The 19,979-nt window shown below is 32.3% G+C and overlaps 3 protein-coding genes across 4 annotated transcripts; all 3 read left to right on the forward strand.

Annotated features, from left to right (window-relative positions):
• The first annotated feature begins 5,606 nt into the window (after positions 1-5,606).
• Positions 5,607-9,628, forward strand: TOZ (Transducin family protein / WD-40 repeat family protein). Its single transcript, XM_078964049.1, has 14 exons — positions 5,607-6,146; positions 6,228-6,407; positions 6,498-6,647; positions 6,736-6,935; positions 7,030-7,318; positions 7,415-7,549; positions 7,637-7,755; positions 7,845-8,001; positions 8,098-8,344; positions 8,413-8,489; positions 8,563-8,682; positions 8,757-8,887; positions 8,959-9,133; positions 9,230-9,628. The coding sequence occupies exons 1-14, from the start codon at positions 5,850-5,852 to the stop codon at positions 9,509-9,511; spliced, it is 2,559 nt and encodes an 852-aa protein (XP_078820175.1). The 5' UTR covers positions 5,607-5,849; the 3' UTR covers positions 9,512-9,628.
• A 2,424-nt stretch (positions 9,629-12,052) lies between these two features.
• LOC145005978 (DNA-binding bromodomain-containing protein) lies at positions 12,053-14,687 on the forward strand. Of its 2 annotated transcripts, none has more exons than XM_078965076.1 (5): positions 12,053-12,158; positions 12,907-13,690; positions 13,767-13,830; positions 14,056-14,174; positions 14,284-14,687. In XM_078965076.1, exons 2-5 carry the CDS (start codon positions 12,917-12,919, stop codon positions 14,473-14,475), a joined length of 1,149 nt encoding a protein of 382 aa, XP_078821202.1. In that variant the 5' UTR covers positions 12,053-12,158; positions 12,907-12,916; the 3' UTR covers positions 14,476-14,687. The 2 variants fall into 2 exon arrangements, with proteins under 2 accessions (XP_078821202.1, XP_078821200.1); XM_078965074.1 differs by having other exon boundaries at positions 12,059-12,158; positions 12,888-13,690.
• Positions 14,688-16,208: 1,521 nt separating this feature from the next.
• Positions 16,209-17,700, forward strand: LOC145003738 (eukaryotic translation initiation factor 4E-1-like). The gene is made up of 5 exons (XM_078962640.1): positions 16,209-16,529; positions 16,933-17,098; positions 17,174-17,299; positions 17,414-17,479; positions 17,563-17,700. The coding sequence occupies exons 1-5, from the start codon at positions 16,243-16,245 to the stop codon at positions 17,611-17,613; spliced, it is 696 nt and encodes a 231-aa protein (XP_078818766.1). The 5' UTR covers positions 16,209-16,242; the 3' UTR covers positions 17,614-17,700.
• The last annotated feature ends 2,279 nt before the right edge of the window (positions 17,701-19,979 follow it).

The following is a 19,979-nucleotide window of genomic DNA, read 5'->3' on the forward strand; positions in this document are numbered from 1 at the left end:
ATGTTTTGTGTTTTAACATCTTATCATTACTTGTATGTTTTAGTTCATGAGTTTAAATGTGTTTGTGGTGATTAGTTGGCTAATTTCTTGATTAAGTAAAGGATCCTCAAATTAGCAAGCAACAAATGATTTTTGTGTTGTTTTTGCTTCACACAATCATAAAAACATTTCCTCCAACATGGTGGGGAAAGCATTTGACCCCTCTTGGATTTGGTGACTTTTTGATTCTTAATGCTAGTTGACTTTCACTAATTACATGCTATTTGGAATTAGTGACTTTGACTAAGGAAATTGTTATGAGCTTCTCTAGCCATTTCAACAATTAAGAAAAGTCTAGGTAATCTCAAGCTCCTTGGATTACTATAGCCAAATTAAGGATTTAAATCAAAGTATTGCACCATTGGATTCTAATGATATGTTCATCAAAAGTCAAAGTGAGGAAACTTTAAGTCAACCTTCTCTCCTTTGTTGATTTTACATCAAACTCTTATTTTTGTTGCATTTGTCTATTTAAATCATATTTAATTCTAGTTTGTTTCAAGTGTTTCAAAACACCACCCCCCCCCCCCCCCCATTTTATATTTATTATCATTTTACAAGTATTTTTACAAAGAGATTTTTTTCATAGAGTTATAAATTGAACCAATCTCCGTGGATTCAATCCCTTTACCACTATACACTATTTTAGTGTGTAATATTTAGGGTTATTATTTGTGTTGGCCTCGACAACCACCAAAAGAATATATATATATATATATATATATATATATATATATATATATATATATATATATATATATATATATATATATATATATATATATATATATATATATATATATATGAAGAGGCATGGAGAACTATTGTGAGACAGTGGCGCCAGAGATGCGCATAGTGACGCCATAGATGCTAGGTCAGAGAATGCGGCGTGGCGATAGCTGAAAAAAAGGGTTGTGACTGCAACATCGGCAACATAGGTGCGATTGCAGGAGGCAAGAAATAGATGGAAATTTTTTTTTCTTTTGTCAAATAACCCTACAAAAAATAGGATAACAATTAAAGTTAATTGGTTTATTAGCAATATTAGTTTTAACCATAACTATATTTGAATTTTGAAACTATTTATGTATTTTATCTATTAGGATTAGTAAAACTGGAACATCAATGCCAATTCTAAATAAAGGTTTGATAACGATTTGAGCTATATGAAGAAATTTATATTTTTTTTTGTCTATGCTGAACAACAGATCATTTGATAATAAATTTATATTTGTAGATATGGTCAATATTTGTTATGTAATTTTAATTGAATATATTTGAAAATAATCAAAAGTTTCCCTTTTGTAAAGTGTATCAATACTTAGTTCAGTTATTGTCAAATGATCTAAACTTTATTTTATGTAAGACGTGTTTTTTGATTAATTAAAATATTGTCAAATCATTTAAAATTTTATTTTTTGCAAAATATTTGTTATTCGATGAAATTTGTTTGATTATAATGATAATCCTATTCTTTAATATCTTTGCCAAAAATATATTTTTTTAAATAATAAATATGAAAATCTATGCATATATCTATTTAGTTTTGAATTAGTATTTTTTAATACAACTTGTTTTAATAATGATGAACACAGGGGAGTCCATCCGACGATGTCCGACGCCGCAATTTACAATCTTATACGTGTGTCTTACCAAAGTTCTAAATGGCGTGAGGCGTGACGTGGCGGCAAGGCCAAATTTCAAGCTTAACGAGCCATGGCGAGCCATGACGTTTTTTCAAGGCGTGATGTAAGGCGTGAATTTTGTATTAATTTAAAATTATATTACCACATAAATATAAATTTATATTAAATATAACTACTTATAGCAATATTAGTTCAATAACTAATAACAAAAAGTTAAGAAAAACCAAAATACTTGTATCACCGATTAGAAAAGACATAACAAATAGCAAAAAACTCTGTCTCAAACGAAAAAACACGCACCATAACACGCCATAACGCGCCATGGCGCACCATATCGCGTCTTGCCACACGCCACGCCTAACACCAACGTTATAAGGTTTTTCGTAACGGCGAAGCCACGCCTCACGTCATGACGCGCCTTTTAGAGCATTGTATCTTACGTTAATCCAACCAATCAATTCTTAGACCCCACCATATCTTGCCATATCCTGTTAAAACTTATAATTAAAAAAATCAAAATCAAATTAACAAGATAATCAACCATGTTTAAACATTTGTTAACTAAACAATAAACACATACTCACACTTGACTCTACTACCAGGGAATGAGGTTATAATAAAGGTAGCGCGAGGTTATAACAAAATATTTTAGGCTGCGAGTGGGAGCGGGAAAGGGGTGAGGGAAGCTTCCCTCACTCTTGAACACCACTCCTTGGTAGGGCTGTGCATGGGTCGGTTTTGGACCCCAACCCAACCCAACCCGTAAATGATCGGTTTCTGGTTTTCAGAACCCAATAAGATCGGTTTCTGATCGGTTTGGTTTCTCAATTTCTGATATCGGTTTGGGCGGTTTCTCGGTTTCTTGGGTTCAACACATACACTTACAGTTTCTGGGTTTAAACCCATGGGTTTTCGGTTTGAACCCATTTTCCAGAAATGTAACAATTAGTTAAATAATTAAAAAAACACCTAAGCTTCTTTTATTTATTTTTATTTTTTTAATATATATATATATATATATATATATATATATATATATATATATATATATAAAATAATCAGTAAAAAGCGTCGGGTTTGCTGGGTCAGTTTCTCGGTTTTAAAGAGGGGTCGGTTTCTCGGGTTGTTGGGTCGGTTTCTAAGGGCAAAACCGAAACCGAACCCGGAAGTCGGTTTTTACAAATTTAAAACTCACACCGTCGGTTTTGATTCGGTTTCGGTTTCGTCGGTTTCTCAGTTTCTTGGTTCGGGTTTGTTCACCCCTACTCCTTGGGTGAGGGAAACATCCCACGGGAAAGAGGTGGGGGAGGAAGTGACGCACTCTCTCTCTTCATGCTATTGGACAATTTTTATTTATTTATTTATTTAAAATTACATATCTATCAAAAAATATAAAAAATATATTAAAATTCATGGTTTTTTATTCTTTACAAAATAAGTATAAGATATGTATGAAATATATTTTAAAAAAATATAAAAAAATAGTGAGAGAAGCATCCCACCTATTCTTTAGGTTTTAATTGAGGGAAAGAAAAGTAAAAGAAAGAGTGGTGAGGCCCACAAAAAGTGAAGGAAACATCCCTTCTACACCCTCTCGTCTTAAAGAAACAAGAATAACAAACAAAACAATATTTGAAAAATAGTATTTTAAATAGTAATTTTTTTGATTGAACTTGATGTACAATCAATTTTTTTTTAATGTTTCTTGGACTTAAATTAAAACATTTGAGAAAGAAAATAATTTTAAAATACAGTTTTTTTTTTTTTGGGATAATGACTTAAAAGGGTAACGAACTTTCGACTTTTGTCACATTTAGTCACTAAACTTTTTTTCGTTATCTATTTGCTATTGAACTATTGAAACTGTTCACATTTTACCCTTATGACCGGCTGTTGCCGATCATAAGGGTAAAATGTGAACAGTTTCAATAGTTCAATGACAAATAGATAACGAAAAAAAGTTTAGTGACTAAATATGAACAAAATCGAAAGTTCATTTCCCTCTAAAAAGTTCAATGAATAAATGTGAACAAACCTCCTCTTGTATTATGTTTTAACAAATTATTTATTTTTGTTAAATTGTAGCAACATTTGTTGATGAAGAAATCTATGAAATAATAAAAAAAAAAAAAACAAAACCCTGAAAATATATTTTAAAAAAAAACAAAAAACCAAAACCGAAATAAAAAACCAATGGTTTGACATTTTCCAAAATAAAAAATCAAAATTTCCAATCTGATTTTGGTTTTACAAAAAAATGAACCATTTTCACTGATGTGAATTATGACCATTGGTTTGGCATGCGAAATTTGTGACATCCCATGAATATGTAGTTACAACATCGTCTGAACTCGTAATTCATAGTAAGAGGTTAGAGTATCATAACAAAAATACGTAGTTACAACATCGTCTGAACTCGTAATTCATCACCTACAGGTTATGGGTCTGCTGGTGTTTCCACTGAGTTGTCTATAATAGTTTGTGGTCGCCATCTATACTCTGGTAGATGACTACATCGTCACATTGCTGGTTAAGGTTATTGTATATCCTTTCATCCTACATCAGATATTCATCATGATCTATTTACCTATTTATCACCACCTTTCTATCATCACCTATCTCTCATCATTTTATTTCATCACACACCAACTATTTCATCTACCCATGTTTCATCCGCAACATATTTGTAGATATAAAATAAATATACCGTTTAAATCTTTTAAAACATGTATAAAATCGTTCATCCAGCATAGACAACAAGTATTCAAATAATATGAACACATAGCACGTAATTTATATAAAATACTTTACTATGTGTAAGATAAAAGTAATTATATATACCATAAATGTTTCCTAACTTTGAACCCCAAGGTTTACTCTACTAAATCTTCATATTAACGGCTCTCTGAACTTAGAAGGGTCCAAATCTATCACACCAAAAAGCTCAAGATAGCTCTTCCTCTCACTCTACACACTCAAGCTTGCTAGGGTTCTCACTTATGGGAAAGGTAGTCGCAATTGAAGACCATAAGTACCTTTAAATATGGCTCGAGCCCAAAGATTTAGGTTTCTGCCAACAGCGCGGACTCGTCGAGTCCATTCATTAATCTAAGTCATCAGTCGCGACCTTACTCGACGAGTTGAGGCGTTAACTCGTCGAATCTCTCTTCATAACTCAAAAGAAAAATACTTAAATGATGATACCCGGGAATCTGAATGTTACATTTTGTTGTTGTTGTTTTTTTTTTTTTTTTTATTTTTTTTTTTTTTTTATTTCATAGATTTCTTCATCAACAAATGTTGCTACAATTAAACAAAAATAAATAATTTTGCTAAAACATAATACAATAGGAAGTTTGTTCACATTTAGTCATTGAACTTTTTAGAGGGAAACAAACTTTCGATTTTGTTCACATTTAGTCACTAAACTTTTTTTTTCATTATCTATTTGTCAATAAACTATTGAAAGTATTCACATTTTACCCTTATGACCGGTAACAACCGATCATAAGGGTAAAATGTGAACAGTTTCAATAGTTCAATGGCAATATAACGAAAAAAAGTTTAGTGAATAAATGTGACAAAAATCGAAAGTTCGTTACCCTTTCAAATCATTATCTTTTTTTTTTTTTTGAATGCCTATAACGAAAAGCTTCAACTCTGTGTAACGAAGATTTTGGTTTTGAAATTGGTAACCGAATGTTTATTGCGTTTTGTTTTTGAATTATTATTATTATTTTTATCTTATGCAATATTCACATCTCTTCTTATGATTACTAGTCTTTTTAAGGGCTTCTATATCTGTTTAAGGGCTTTTATATCTCTATATTCCATAAAAAAAAATGGTGGTAATAATGGACATTGGATCATGAAAACCCGGCCCATTTAACAATAGCATTCAAGTAAGCAGGTTTTCGTCTTCCACAACTCTTCCTTCCTACTCCCGCCGCTTTACCTCTGCAACTAACACAAGAACTCACTTCACCGTCGTTCTTGCTTCTCCTCGCCGCCGTCTTCCTAGCTTCTCATCTCCGCCTTCCTTGCTTATCCTCGCCGTCTTCCTTGCTTCTCCTCGTCGCCGCCTTCAACAAGCCATTACCAGTTCTATCGATTTTTCAGTAAAAAACATCTCTTCTTAGCTGATAACCCGAAGGAAGCAAAAGAATGACTTCAGTAGCATTGAAAAAGAACTATCGTTGTGTTCAGTCATTACAACAATTTTACTCAGGCGGACCTTACACAGTCTCTTCCGATGGATCTTTCATTGCTTGTGCCTGCAATGACACCATCACCATAGTCGATTCCTCCAATGCTTCCATTAAATCCACCATTGAAGGTGATTCAGAGCCTGTTACAGCTCTTACTCTTAGCCCTGATGACAAGTTCCTCTTTTCTGCCAGCCACAGTCGGCAAATTAGGGTTTGGGACCTTTCCTCCCTTAAATGCCTACGTTCCTGGAAGGTTAGTTTATAATTTTTACATTTCCACTTTCATCTTTCATCATTTGGTTATTCCAGTGTTTTTATGAATGGAGTTTTGCAGGGACATCAAGGTCCAGTAATGGGCATGACATGTCATGCTTCTGGTGGATTACTGGCAACTGCTGGAGCAGATGGTAAAGTTCAGGTATGGGATGTTAGTGGATTCTGCACACATTTCTTCAAGGGTCATAAAGGAGTTGTGACCAGTGTTGTTTTTCATCCTGACCCCAATCGATTGCTTGTAAGTTTCTATAATTCAGAACCATATTATGTATGCTCTGTTTTCATTGATCAAAAGAAGTAACTCTTTCATTCTTTGTTGCACTTTTAGCTTTTTTCTGCAAGTGATGATACAACTGTAAGAGTTTGGGATCTTACACTCAAGAAATGTGTTGCAACCTTAGAGAGACATCGATCAACAGTGACTTCCATTGCAATAACAGAAGATGGATGGACTTTGTTGAGTGGTGGCAGAGATCAGGCATGTGTTAACTATTAGTTGATGATTGTGTTCTAGTAAGTTGGTGTTTCTATTCCTTATTCACAATCTGACATATGAAAAACTTTAGGTTGTAAACATGTGGGACCTACATGACTACAGTTGCAAGATGAGTATACCTACAAATGAAGCAATTGAAGCTGTATGTGTTATTGGCACTGCATCTCCTTTTCTTTCATGTCTGAGAGGAAAGAAAACTGGTGATTCTCATGCATTTCAATATCTCACAGTTGGTGAACATGGACTTGTTAGGATATGGAATTCTCATGGGTTAGGAGTTTTTTTATTAAATTTCTTGTTAACAAATGTTCAACTAAACCAGATTCAAAGTTATAATATCAATAATTTTATTTGAAACAAACAGTGCAGTCTGCCTGTTTCAACAATCATCTTCAGATGTTTCTGTAACCAAAGAAGATGAAGAGGAAGCAAAAAGGGGCTTCACATCTGCAGTGATGTTGCCATCTAATCAAGGGTTATTATGTAGCACTGCTGATCAAGAATTTCTCTTCTATTCACCAACTGAAACCCCTGAAGGAACTTTTCATTTAAATCTTGACAAAAGACTTGTGGGATATAATGAGGAGATTGTGGACATGAAGTTTTTGGGTGTTGAAGAACAGTTTCTTGCTGTTGCTACAAGTGTTGAACAGGTAAGATTACTATTCTTTGACCTATATACCTTCATTAATCACAAATTTTGGATTTGATTCTTGAATTTGTGTCATGATTTTGGTGTTTACTTTCAGGTAAGAGTGTATGATCTTTCCTCCATGTCATGTTCTTATGTATTGTCAGGACACACAGACATTGTGCTATGTCTTGACACGTGTACAACTACATCTGGAAGAACACTCATTGTAACAGGAAGCAAAGATAACACAGTGAGCTCTCTTCTTTAAAATGCAAAGATTACTTTCATTTATTTGTTTATTACAAGTTTTGAATTTCATTAAACCCTAAACTTACAGGTAAGATTATGGGATTCCAACAGCCATTGTTGCATTGGAATTGGAAGAGGTCACATGGGTGGCATTGGAGCTGTTTCTTTTGCAAAAAAGTCACAATCTTTTTTTGTCAGTGGTAGTAGGTAATAAAATCACAATCTTTTTTTTCTTCCCATTTACATTTTTCTCAAAAATGTTTGTAGTATTTATATTATTTTTTTGTTTTGTTTAGTGACCTTACCTTAAAGGTATGGAGTTTAGATGACCTTTCAGATGATGTAAACGAAGCATTTAGTTTAAAAACTAAATCAGTCACTGCAGCCCATCATAAAGACATTAATGCCCTTGCTATTGCACCGAATGACAGCCTTGTTTGTAGTGGTTCCCAGGTAAGTTTATTAAACATCAGAATTGTTTATTCTTTTATTATGATTTATGACTTAAATGTAATTGATTTTCATTTTCATTTTTTTATATATGATCAGGATCGAACAGCTCGCATCTGGAAGCTTCCAGACTTGACACCTGGCATTGTTTTAAAAGGGCACAAAAGAGGAATATGGTCTGTGGAATTTTCTCCAGTTGATCAGTGTGTTATAACAGGATCTGGAGACAAGACAATAAAGATTTGGGCCATTTCAGATGGATCATGTTTAAAAACATTTGAAGGACACACATCAAGTGTGTTCAAAGTCCAGTTTATTTCTCGTGGGGCCCAGATTGTTTCTTGTGGTAAAGATGACGTCATCCTAATTATTTTCTTTTATTATATTGTTATATTAATATATTGTGTTTTGTAGGTGCTGATGGTTTGTTAAAGCTGTGGACTGTTAAGACAAATGAATGTGTTGCAACTTATGATCAACATGAGGACAAGGTTATAATTATTTTATTTTATTATTATTTTTTTTTGAACAGTTTGGGAAATTAATATTTAATGTAATGAAAAGGTGTGGGCATTGAGTGTTGGGAAGAAGACAGAAATGTTGGTGACAGGTGGCAGTGATGCTGTAATCAATTTGTGGCATGATTCCACTGTTGCTGATAAAGAGGATGCATTCAGGAAAGAGGTGACAACAACTGACAAGTTTTCTTCTTTATTTACATAAATGCCATTCATGTTATGACTTTGAGTAAAATTTAGGAGGAAGATGTATTAAAAGGTCAAGAGCTAGAAAATGCAGTGTTGGATGCTAATTACACCAAAGCAATTCATCTTGCCTTTGAGCTTCGTAGACCACATAAACTATTCGAGTTATTTGCACAGCTTTGCAGGTTATTATTATTATTATTATTATTATTTTATGATTATATCAAAAAGATTCTGAAATAAAAAGATTTTGAAGGAGGGAAGATGCGAAAGATGAGGTGAAGAAAGCTCTTGGTGTTATTGGAATGGAAGAACACAGACAGTTATTGGAATACATTCGGGAATGGAATACAAAGCCAAAGCTATGTCACATTGCTCAGTTTGTTCTTCTTCACCTTTTCACAATTCTTCCCCCCACAGAGATAGTTGAGGTAGAATTCTTTTTTTTTTTTTTTTTTTTTTTTAATTATAAAAAAGTGAAAAGACAATATGTGGAAATCTAATAATATGTTTGATTTTTATTGAAGATGAAAGGTGTTGGGGAAGTGGTAGAAGGGTTGATCCCATATTCCCAAAGGCATTACAGCAGGATAGAGAGATTAGAAAGAAGCACATACCTTTTGGATTACACGTTGAATGGAATGTCACTCATTGAACCAGAAACAGGTGTTGTGGAGAACCCTAAACCAAAACTTCAAGACTCTTCTATGGTTGTTTATTCTGATGAACAACAAGTTTCGAAAAAGTCTTCTAAGAAACGAAAGTCTCAGAAATCAAATGCAGGGAACAAGAAAGTTAAGGGAATGTAATGAGGTTTATGTTTTTTGTTATTATTATGTTCTGGAATTTTGTTACTAGTCTAGAGCAATGATTTGTTACACACATTTGTTTTTTTGCGTTATGGAATGTAGATGTGATTACACTTATTTTTGTGTTACGTTTTTATTTGGCTTATATTGAAATTGCTTTTTGTGAGAGAATGCAATGCATTTCTGCTTTGCGTTTTGTGCCTTTTTCTTTTTATGTACGGACATTAATTGAGATTTGACTTTGAATCTTTAAGGTATATCATATATGTAAACGTTTTTATTTTATTTAATGTAGAAAGCACAATTTAGTTGTTCTATTTTTTTATTTCAAATAACTAAGAAATTATATCATTATTTATATCGATTATTTTTTGTTTAATTACATTATAAAACTTGTACCTTTATATCATATTCTAAGACAAAGTTAGTATCTACTCTCTACGCAAGTTCATGTGTTCGGTCTTTATGTGTGTGTATATATATATAATTTTGCCTATAAAGCGATATAATCATAATAAGTATGTGTTTAAATATTAAAATACATATTTATACACAAATAATTATATAAAAATGTATTTTTTTTTTGGAACGGTATATACCAAGCGGAAGCTCTTCCACCTTTTACAGCGGAAGCCCGGGTTCAAGCTCCTTTACAGGGTAAACCCTCACCCTTTTTAATGGGATTCCAAAGGAAAATTCCCCATGAGTGGCCACCAATGAGAGTCGAACTCCCCACCTTGCCCCTCAATGGTTATAAACCCAACACCTCTTTCCCAGCTGGGCTGAGCTTTATTGGTATATAAAAATATATTTAAATAATTATGTTTTTATGCATAACAACACATAGATATATGTATTTCTATGTACAAATAAATATTTTTATATAATGTCAAAATACAATTTAAATTATATATACACACACAAACATACATGAAAAATACGTATTTAATATGACTTTTTATATTAAAGACATATTTAATACATTAATAATACGACAATGTACATATAGCATATTTATATTGAAAGATACAATAACTACGTATACGGATATATATTATATACATAAACATATATTACTAATTACAAAATCATGGTTTGTTTTGGTTGTAACACTATTACCAATAGTTAGGAGAGGTGTAGCTATATTGTACAAGAGTAAGCCTTGGTCCACCCCAAACAATTTTGAGGTGATATATATATATATATATATATATATATATATATATATATATATATATATATATATATATATATATATATATATATATATATATATATATATTGAATAAAAAATGTTAAGGCTGTAAATTATAACATGATCATTCCATTTTAAACTTCAATTCATAATGAAGGAAAAAATTTAGATGTTGAGACATGTAGATTACATAATTAAAGCAACAATTTTTTGAATAGATTAAATTGCATTTCAATCTTCATAATGAATTCCTTGTTCGTTAGGTTTGTATATTAATATTTTTTATTATCTTAATTAATTAGTTATTTCCGACTTAAACGAACAATTTACTTTAAAATCATATATTGTTACATACTTATATTTTGTTACCATTTTCAGTATTTTGCTAATTATTTATATTTATAAATTATTTGGTTTATTCTAAAACAAAATCTTAACTAAACACAACTTATAAAAGTTATAATTCAATTTCCATTTTTTTTTTGATATTTTCGAGTAGCCAAATTCACAAACTCAAGTTGAGTGGCATACTACAGTTCGAATATGATAGGTACAGTCATCAACCAATGTGGCTACACGTGACATGACAAATAGGTAAGAAAGAGGTAACCTGATAAATGACAACTTTGAAAAAACTGTGAATTCCACACTATTACGCAAAAAAGAAAAAAAGAAAAAAAAAAGAAAAAACTAAGTCGTAGTAAAATTGAAAATTTGGCAACGTTAAAGGGCCTTTGTATCATTTTCACTAAACTTAAAGGCCAAAACATGTAAACAAGCAAAAGTTTATTTAACATATTTAGAATCGTAACTAACACCAACTAAATACCACTTTGCTTTATGCTTAATTTAGGTTTTATTTTAATATCTTATGCATGAAAGTTTCCGTTTTTTTGGTATCACATTAATATGGGTTTGGCTAAAACTCTCACATATCTTGATTTATACTAACAAGTAACACCTACTTAAATATTAATTAGTATTCTTCCATAACTCCATTCATAAACTCCATCAACCAAGTGTTGTAAATACAAAGTGACAAAAAATAAAGATCATCAAACCCATGCTATGCTTGATGCTTCAGGCTAAAACTCTCACATATATGATCATGGGTCTTGTTATTTAAAAAAAAAGAGAAAAAAATATGATTTTGATAATAAAGTATTAAATTTGGGGAAAAAATGCTAGGAAAGTAGATGAATACTAAAAAATAGATAATGGTGAAAGTATTGTTTGATTTGGATAAGAATGAAAGAAAGGTAGATAATGGATTAAAAAGTAAGTTATTAAATAGTTTAGGGAGAAGTTATGTAACTTTCTACTTTGTCTTATTAATCACCCGACCCGGATCATCTAACAAACGTAGACAGGATTTTCCTTTCGTCACCACTACTCCCCCTGGTCGCCACTTTTCGGCTCCAATTGAAAGAAGAACTCGCCGGCTGCTTTCAGGTGACTATTTTGATTGCTTAAACCTAATAATTTGATATGTTTTTATTCAATTAGTTGTGGAATTATAGTTGGAAATCGGGATTATCGATTTTTGTTATTCGATCATATCAAGATTTTAACGAATCAGGTTTTCTGCACTTTGGAATCAATTATGGTGGCGTTCTCTATTTAGGGTTTGATAGTTTTTAATCTCTCTGAATACGAAATTCGTTTTAGAGTTCAATATTTATGGGTTTCTCTGTTAGGGTTTAACGATAACGAATCGTAGAAGTTATTTGCTTCTATTTTTACCTGTTTTGGAACGATATTTAGGGTTTTAATTCTTTTTACCCTTTCTAAATTCATGAACGCAATTTAGAGTTATATCGTTATGGGTTTTGCTGCTAGGGTTTAAAGATAGCGAATCCTAAAAGTTAATTGCCTCGATTCTTATCTCTTTTGGAACGATATTTAGGGGTTTATTCTCAGCGTTTCACGAACTATATTTCTCAATTGAAGTGATTAGTTTTGTGTTATATAATTGAAATCATCAATTCAATTTTGCTTACGTTCATGGGTTTTGAATTAGTGCTAGATGATTCTGATACATCCAATGTTTATTTTCTCAAGAACAAAAGAAAGTTCTGTATAGAGTTCACCCATTCATTACCTTTCATGGGTACTTGTTATTAGGGTTTATCTACTTATTACTTATATTGAATCTTTCTATCTTCAAATGTTTGTTGAAAGGCAACCTTGATGTGTTCAGAGTTGTAAAAATGGTGAAGATCCTCTTACCGGGCTCCAAGAAAAGACAAGATCCACCTGAAATATTGGAGAGTCAACAACAAAAAAAGCAGAAAATGGATCATGGTGTCAAGATTGAGTGCTTAAAGATTCTCAAAACATTGATGACCCATAAATTCGGACCCGTTTTCAATCAACCCGTGGACCCTGTTGAACTCGGTATCCCTGATTATTTCTCGATAATCTCTCATCCTATGGATTTGGGCACAATTCATAACAAATTAGAACACAATATCTATTCTTTCCCTGAATCATTTGCTAATGATATCAGACTTACTTTCTCAAATGCCATGCGATATAATCCACCCAAAAACTCTGTTCATTTGATGGCAAAAGAGATGAACGATCTGTTCAATAAAATTTGGAAATCTGTTGGGCCCAAGTTGATGAAACCAATCAAAAATGGTGGAGAAAAGGTCAAGATTTGTAAACCGGTTAAAAAGCAAGGTGTTCATGTTAATGTTGGTGTAAAAGTAAAGAAAAATGAAGATATAATAAGTAAGGCTTCAAGTTGTTCAGAGGGGAAGACTTTGATGACTTATGAGGAAAAGATGAGGATTAAGAAGGAGTTAATGGTGGCTTTGAGAGGTGAAATCACTGGACCTTTGCGTGGTTTTTTAAGGAAATATGGTTTGATTTATTCAAGGAAAGAGAAGATTGAGAGTGTTTTTAATTCATTTGGGGATGATACTTTAATGGAGTTGAAAAGATCCTTGAAAGGTTCTTTGTGTTTGAGTTTGGAAAAGGTAAACTGTTACTGATACTGAATACTCATATTGTTATTATTATAAGGTTTTGATGCGAGTATTAAATATCGTGTAGGCCAAGGACGATTGTGTAAAACCACAATGGACAAAGGAAGCAACCGAGAGACAAAAACTTGAAGGTGATATTACAATAATACCCTTTAGGTGCTGCTTCTTTTGGCTTAATGTAGAAAGAACAAATCAATAGAGAAAGTTAAGGAAATGAGATTTTTCCTATCAAGTCCTAATTATCTACAATACCCTTTAGTAAAAGCAAATAATTAGATGTTGATGATGAGAATGGGAAGGGCATTTATGTCTTTTGCACATCATGTGTAATTGTATTGATGTTTTGTTGTCTACAGAAAAGTCAAATATTGAATCAAGAATCAGAGCTGCTAGAGCTGCTAAAGAAGCCATACTGGAAAGTGCAAAATCCGATTTGCAAATGAAACGCGATAAAGAAAGGGAAAGAGTAGAGAAGGTTTGTTTTCATCTACTGATCTTTTTTTTAGCATTTTGTGTATTGGAATGTATAAGGGCAAAATGGTCATTTTATATCTTTATTGGTTACATTTCATTTTTGTGTTCAGATGGAAAGAACAGTAACCATGGATGACAACCTAACAGTTCTAAGGGAGCTTGAGAAGCTATGTGAAATATCAGGGATTAAAAACCCACTGGAGAAACTTGGGCTGAGATTGAAAGAAGAGTATTATTATGGATATGAATACATTGATGATGATGATGATGATGATGAGTTAGAAGATGGAGAGATCTTTTGACCCAAAAATGTTAGGAATTTTATTGTTGCAAACACCGAAAATGTGGATATTTTTGTGCGTTTGTGTGAGTGTTTCTCAAGTGAAAAAAGGGAATAGGAGTGTAAATGACGAATTCTTTTGTCTGAGAAGGAATGGGTTGTTTAGGTGGTGTTCCTGTAGTGAAAATATAATATTATATATAATATATATTGCACAGGTGGTATATTTGCAAAGCTGGAAAATGTGTAATGTTGTTGATTTTCTAACGTGATATGTAGGTATTTTTTTAAATTCATCTTGAATGAGATATATCAAGTACATAGAACCAAATGCGCGTGTTTAAAAGAAAATGTATTGTAGACTAGAATTTTTTTTTTTTTTTTTTTTTTTTTTTTAATTGATAGATGATACCTAGTATTTTATCATATTCCTTGTATTATTTTGTTACACCAACTTTCATAACTTTCTTTCTATCAAACAAGTTTTCATAACCTTATTCCAATTGGATTAAAGCCGTGGAAAAAGTCGGGTTTAAGGAGAAGAAGTACATCATGGAGGCGAAACAACAAAAAAGAACACAAATCATGAAAAACGAAGATATAGTTCTATATAATTGAGACTGAAATGTTTTTATGTTTTTATTTTTGTATATACATATTTTAATTTTTTTTGGCTCTCGTTATTTTAAAAAAATTGTATTTAGTTTTCTAGTTTTTTCTCTATTAAGGAATGTTTTTTTAGTTAAGTGATTGTTTTATGTTCTATTAATTGGCTTTTATTTATTTTATATATTTTATTAAAAAAATAGTTTAAGGATGACTGGATGAGAGATAAGAAAAGATTTTCATGTAATTAAGAGAATCTCCAATGAAAACTTATTTTAGAGCTTATTATTATTGATTCATAGCTTAGTCATTTAATACCATTGGAATGGATTATTTTTTGTGTATTTATATTAACCACTATAAATCTTTAGACATTTAACCTCTTCTATTTTTTTTATTATAATTTATTTTTACTCATTGATTATATTCTAAATTTATATATTTTCCATTTATTTAACTAATTATTAGTTTTTTATTTGTGATACTAAAATATTTCACATTAACTTATAATATGTTTAAAAAACAACTAATTAAATATGGAGGTATTATTGCTATTGTTGTTCCATCAAGTTAGTGGAAAAGAATTAAAAATGCACATGTGCTGACCCCAACTATAGAGGCAAATTTTATTGGCCAACAATGCTGTGAAATTAATTCCAAGTTACAATATGGAGAAGTTTGATGTTTATTATAAAGCGGATGTACCAGAAGCATTGGAAGTCTACCCTTGAATAGTTGAATTATGTAACATGCTTTATGTATTTTATGATAAAACAGTTTTGCTTTGTTTTTTTTTTTGTTTGAACACTAATATATTATTTCCTTCATTTTCATTCTTCTTTATCTGCTAGATAGTTCTTCGTTACATCACTCAAAATTCCTACAATCTTGGTCTTTATCTGGAAAATATGGGCAAATAAAGTAATGCTTATTAAATAATAAAACAACTTATCACTGTTTTTTTCTCACAAAATTTTTTTACAACGATTTTTAGATAAAAGACTGAAATTGTTTATTAAAAATAAAAGCAAGGTTTGATTTGGGCTTGAGTTTGAGTAGACACCGGGTCCAGCCCAATAAGCTTAACCGAATTTCAATCCATAAACAGATTCAGTTATTATTTCTGATTAGAGAGAGAAATTTCAGTTATTGTTTCTGATTAGAGAGAGAAAGAGAGAGAGAGATGGTGGAAGAGGTAGAGAAATCGGAGGAGCAAAAGACGAATGATGCGAGTAAACACAGGGGTGTTCGATCGGACGGAGAAGAAGAAGAACGGCGGAAAGAAGGCGGAGAGAATGGCGGTGGTGGGGATACGTCTCCGAGACCTGGCAAGGACATAACCAAACGCCATCCGCTTGAGCATTCATGGACATTTTGGTTCGATAATCCTTCTGCGAAGTCTAAGCAGGTCGCTTGGGGTAGTTCGATCCGTCCAATCTACACTTTCTCCACTGTTGAAGAATTCTGGAGGTATGTTTATGTTTACGTTTCTGAATTCAGAATTCTGGAGGTATGTTTATGTTTATGTTTCTGAATTCAGAATTCTGATCTCTGTTTCTAAAATACGCTTTCTTCATTATATTAACGTGAATCAAATAGGTTCTAACATGTCGATTTCTCTCTTTTTCTCAATCATTATAATACTTTGGTCCGGTTTCCAAAATGTTAAATGAAAATCAATTCGTAATTAAGTCAGACGAAACTCGGTGAATTAGACTATATTCGACAGGTTTTCTGTTTAGATTATTGTATAATAAAGAAACTCGGTGAATTGTGGTTATCTTATTGAATCCAATCATGTTTACAAGATGAATCTGCAGATGCAATTCTCTAATCTGTTCCATTTTTAATCTGATGCTTGTTATCCATGCAGCCTTTACAACAATTTACATAAACCAAGCAGATTGGCTGCAGGAGCAGATCTCCATTGTTTCAAAAACAGAATCGAGCCTAAATGGGAGGATCCCGTTTGTGCTCCTGGTGGAAAGTGGACCATGACTTTTCCCAAGTCAAAATCCGACACATGTTGGCTCTATACGGTATTCCACACAGATATACATACTCATATGAATTCATGTTATTATGTTTTCTCTAACATCTTTCTTACATGAAAGTTGCTAGCAATGATCGGAGAACAGTTTGATCATGGAGATGAGATATGTGGTGCAGTTGTAAATGTTAGATCAAGGCAAGAAAAGATAGCTCTCTGGACCAAGAATGCTGCCAATGAGGCTGCTCAGGTACTTTTTAGACTGTTCTTGATTCAATTTCATAAACCATTGTAATGTAATTTTGATACGAATTTGACAAAGTTTAGATATATAAATGTAAAAATGTTGTGGGCTTGTTTGCAGATGAGTATTGGGAGGCAATGGAAGGAATTTCTTGATTACAATGATGTCATAGGGTTCATATTCCATGTAAGTGTGTGTGTGTGTGTTTTTAATCCATGTAATTAAGTCATTTGATTTTGACTAATAATTGTGTGTGATATCACATTCAGGAGGATGCAAAGAAACTTGATAGAGGTGCCAAAAATAAATACACGACATGATGTGGGCAACATTTCTCAAAGATTTACATGAATGCTGTATTCATTCGGTTTATGGTTTGATCATGGGATCGAAGTGTTAGATGTCAATTTGGGTTTTTAGTTTAGTTAGATTGATTTTTTAGTTCCAGTTTGATTACTTGATCACCATCTTTATAAAATGGGTTCGAATGGACCAATTAAAACTGGATTCGACATGCATTGCCCTTCTTTATAGGACATCATAAAACTTGCTCTATGACTAAGTTACAGTTTATACTGTAACCTCAAACCTGGTCATGGACTGGTTACATTACAATCGTTATCCGGGTAAAAAAAAAGATTAGACTTAAATATTTAAATCAACTTAACCTAAAAGGATTAAAAAATTTCTTCATGTACATGAAGACACCAAAAATTTCCTATGTTTTGTTCATCTCATTTTCGCTAAAACGAACCATAAATAGATTTTATATTGGCAAATAGCAGAAAAGTCACTATATTAATATAAATTTCGATTTGGACACCGAATTATTATTTTTTTTCAATTATGTTATTATATTTTAATTTTTTTTTTGCAATATCAACCAAATGACCGGTTCTCAATTATTCTCCCGGTAACCACTTTTTCCGAATTGTAGTAAAGTCATTAAGTTTATCAAATTTTTGATTTTGACACCGACTTTCAAATTGCAAGGAAGTCATTATATATAACAAAATTTCGATTTTGACATTGAGTTTTTTTTCTCAATTATGTCATTATATTTATAATTTTGTTGCAATATCAACAAATTGATTGATTTAAGAAATGTTATTGTGGTTTAAAGCTCAATTTGTACAACAAATAAATTAAGGTCGGTTCAATGGTATAAACTCACTTATAAGTCAGAGAAAAGGGCATAGTTACCCTTTCAGGAGATGTTATTGTGGTTTAGAAGTTTGATTTGTACAAAAAATAAATGAAGACCTTTATAATGTCGATTTAGTGGTTCAAACTCACTAAGACATCTCCTGGAAACCACATATCGTATCAAGGACCCCAAGAATTTGAAATACGAGTGTTATTGATTTGGATAGAGTACATACCAGAAGAACCAGACACCTTGCCCTTAGCTTCTCTCACTTCTTGTAGATACTTGGGGCAACTTCTTCTCTAATGACCTTTCTGGTCACAATGAAAGCACACAACTTCTTTCAGATCCGCAATAGGAGGAGTCTTGAAGTTGGGCTTTCCCTTTAACCCATTGGACTCTCCAATGTAGGCATTCCCTTTCTAATTGGGTTGTGAATGAACCTTTCCGTTCTTACCCTTGGCTTGTTGGATAGCCATGACCGGGGCAGCTGCAACATTGTTGGAGTGAGACTTCTTCATTCCTGATTTAACTGTTTGCAATAGATTGTAAAGCTTAATCAATATAGTCTTAGTATTGTTTAAATGTTAAGTCAGAATGAACTGATCATAACTACTGGCAATGAGTTGAGAACCATGTCAATAGCAAGCTCCTTGTAAAATTTCACATTGATCTTTTTCCAATCTTTTTACGTGTCTCTGCATAATCTGCACATGAGCACACACAAATTCCCCATATTTCAACTTGCACACCGTAAGGGCCTTGACGAATTCATAACGCTCTTGTCTATATTTCTTGAGAAACATTTTAGAAAGAGCCTGGTTCATGTCATAGGGCCTCTTCATAGGTATTTTGGAGCTCAGGTTCCATGGGTAAAATCATAATGCAAGCAACTGTTGTAGCGTCGTCAACATGCTGATTATAATCAACTAGTTCTTCATGAGTAACATATTCTTTGTCAATTTCTAAGACTGGAGTGTCGAGAACATACTCTTTGTTCTCATATCTCAATGTCATCTTCAAATTGAGCAACCAATCCATGTAGTTGGGACCAATGAGCTTGTCTTTTGAGAGGATAGACAAGAGAGTGAAGTTGTGGCAAGAAGGTCTCACAACGTGGCAAGAAAATCCCAAAGTTCAGATTCCAGGCAGTTCCTACGACGTGGCAGATGGCTGCCCTCGTTATGTCCAAAAGCGATTGTCGTTTTTTGTTTTTTTGTTTTGTTTTTTGTTTTGTTTTTTGTTTTTCTGCTTTCATCTTTTATGCATTATCAATTGAAAAAACATGACACTAATACCACTGTTAGGGTTTTTATTTTATAATCAATTTTTACATGCGAAATTTTATTTAACACATAAGGGTACATGCAACCTAAATTGGATCTATGTCTTTTCACTATTAATAGAAACATACTTATGAAACAAAAACTATAAAACCCTATGAATCAAATTCATGAATAGAACTACATGCCTTTAGCTTAAGTTCAATTTAGCCAGTTAGAAACCCTGTCTAGTATCCTTGACAAACAAGATCCAAAA

Source organism: Lactuca saligna, chromosome 7 (assembly GCF_052625555.1).
Source record: "Lactuca saligna cultivar CGN05327 chromosome 7, ASM5262555v1, whole genome shotgun sequence".
Taxonomy (NCBI): domain Eukaryota; kingdom Viridiplantae; phylum Streptophyta; class Magnoliopsida; order Asterales; family Asteraceae; genus Lactuca; species Lactuca saligna.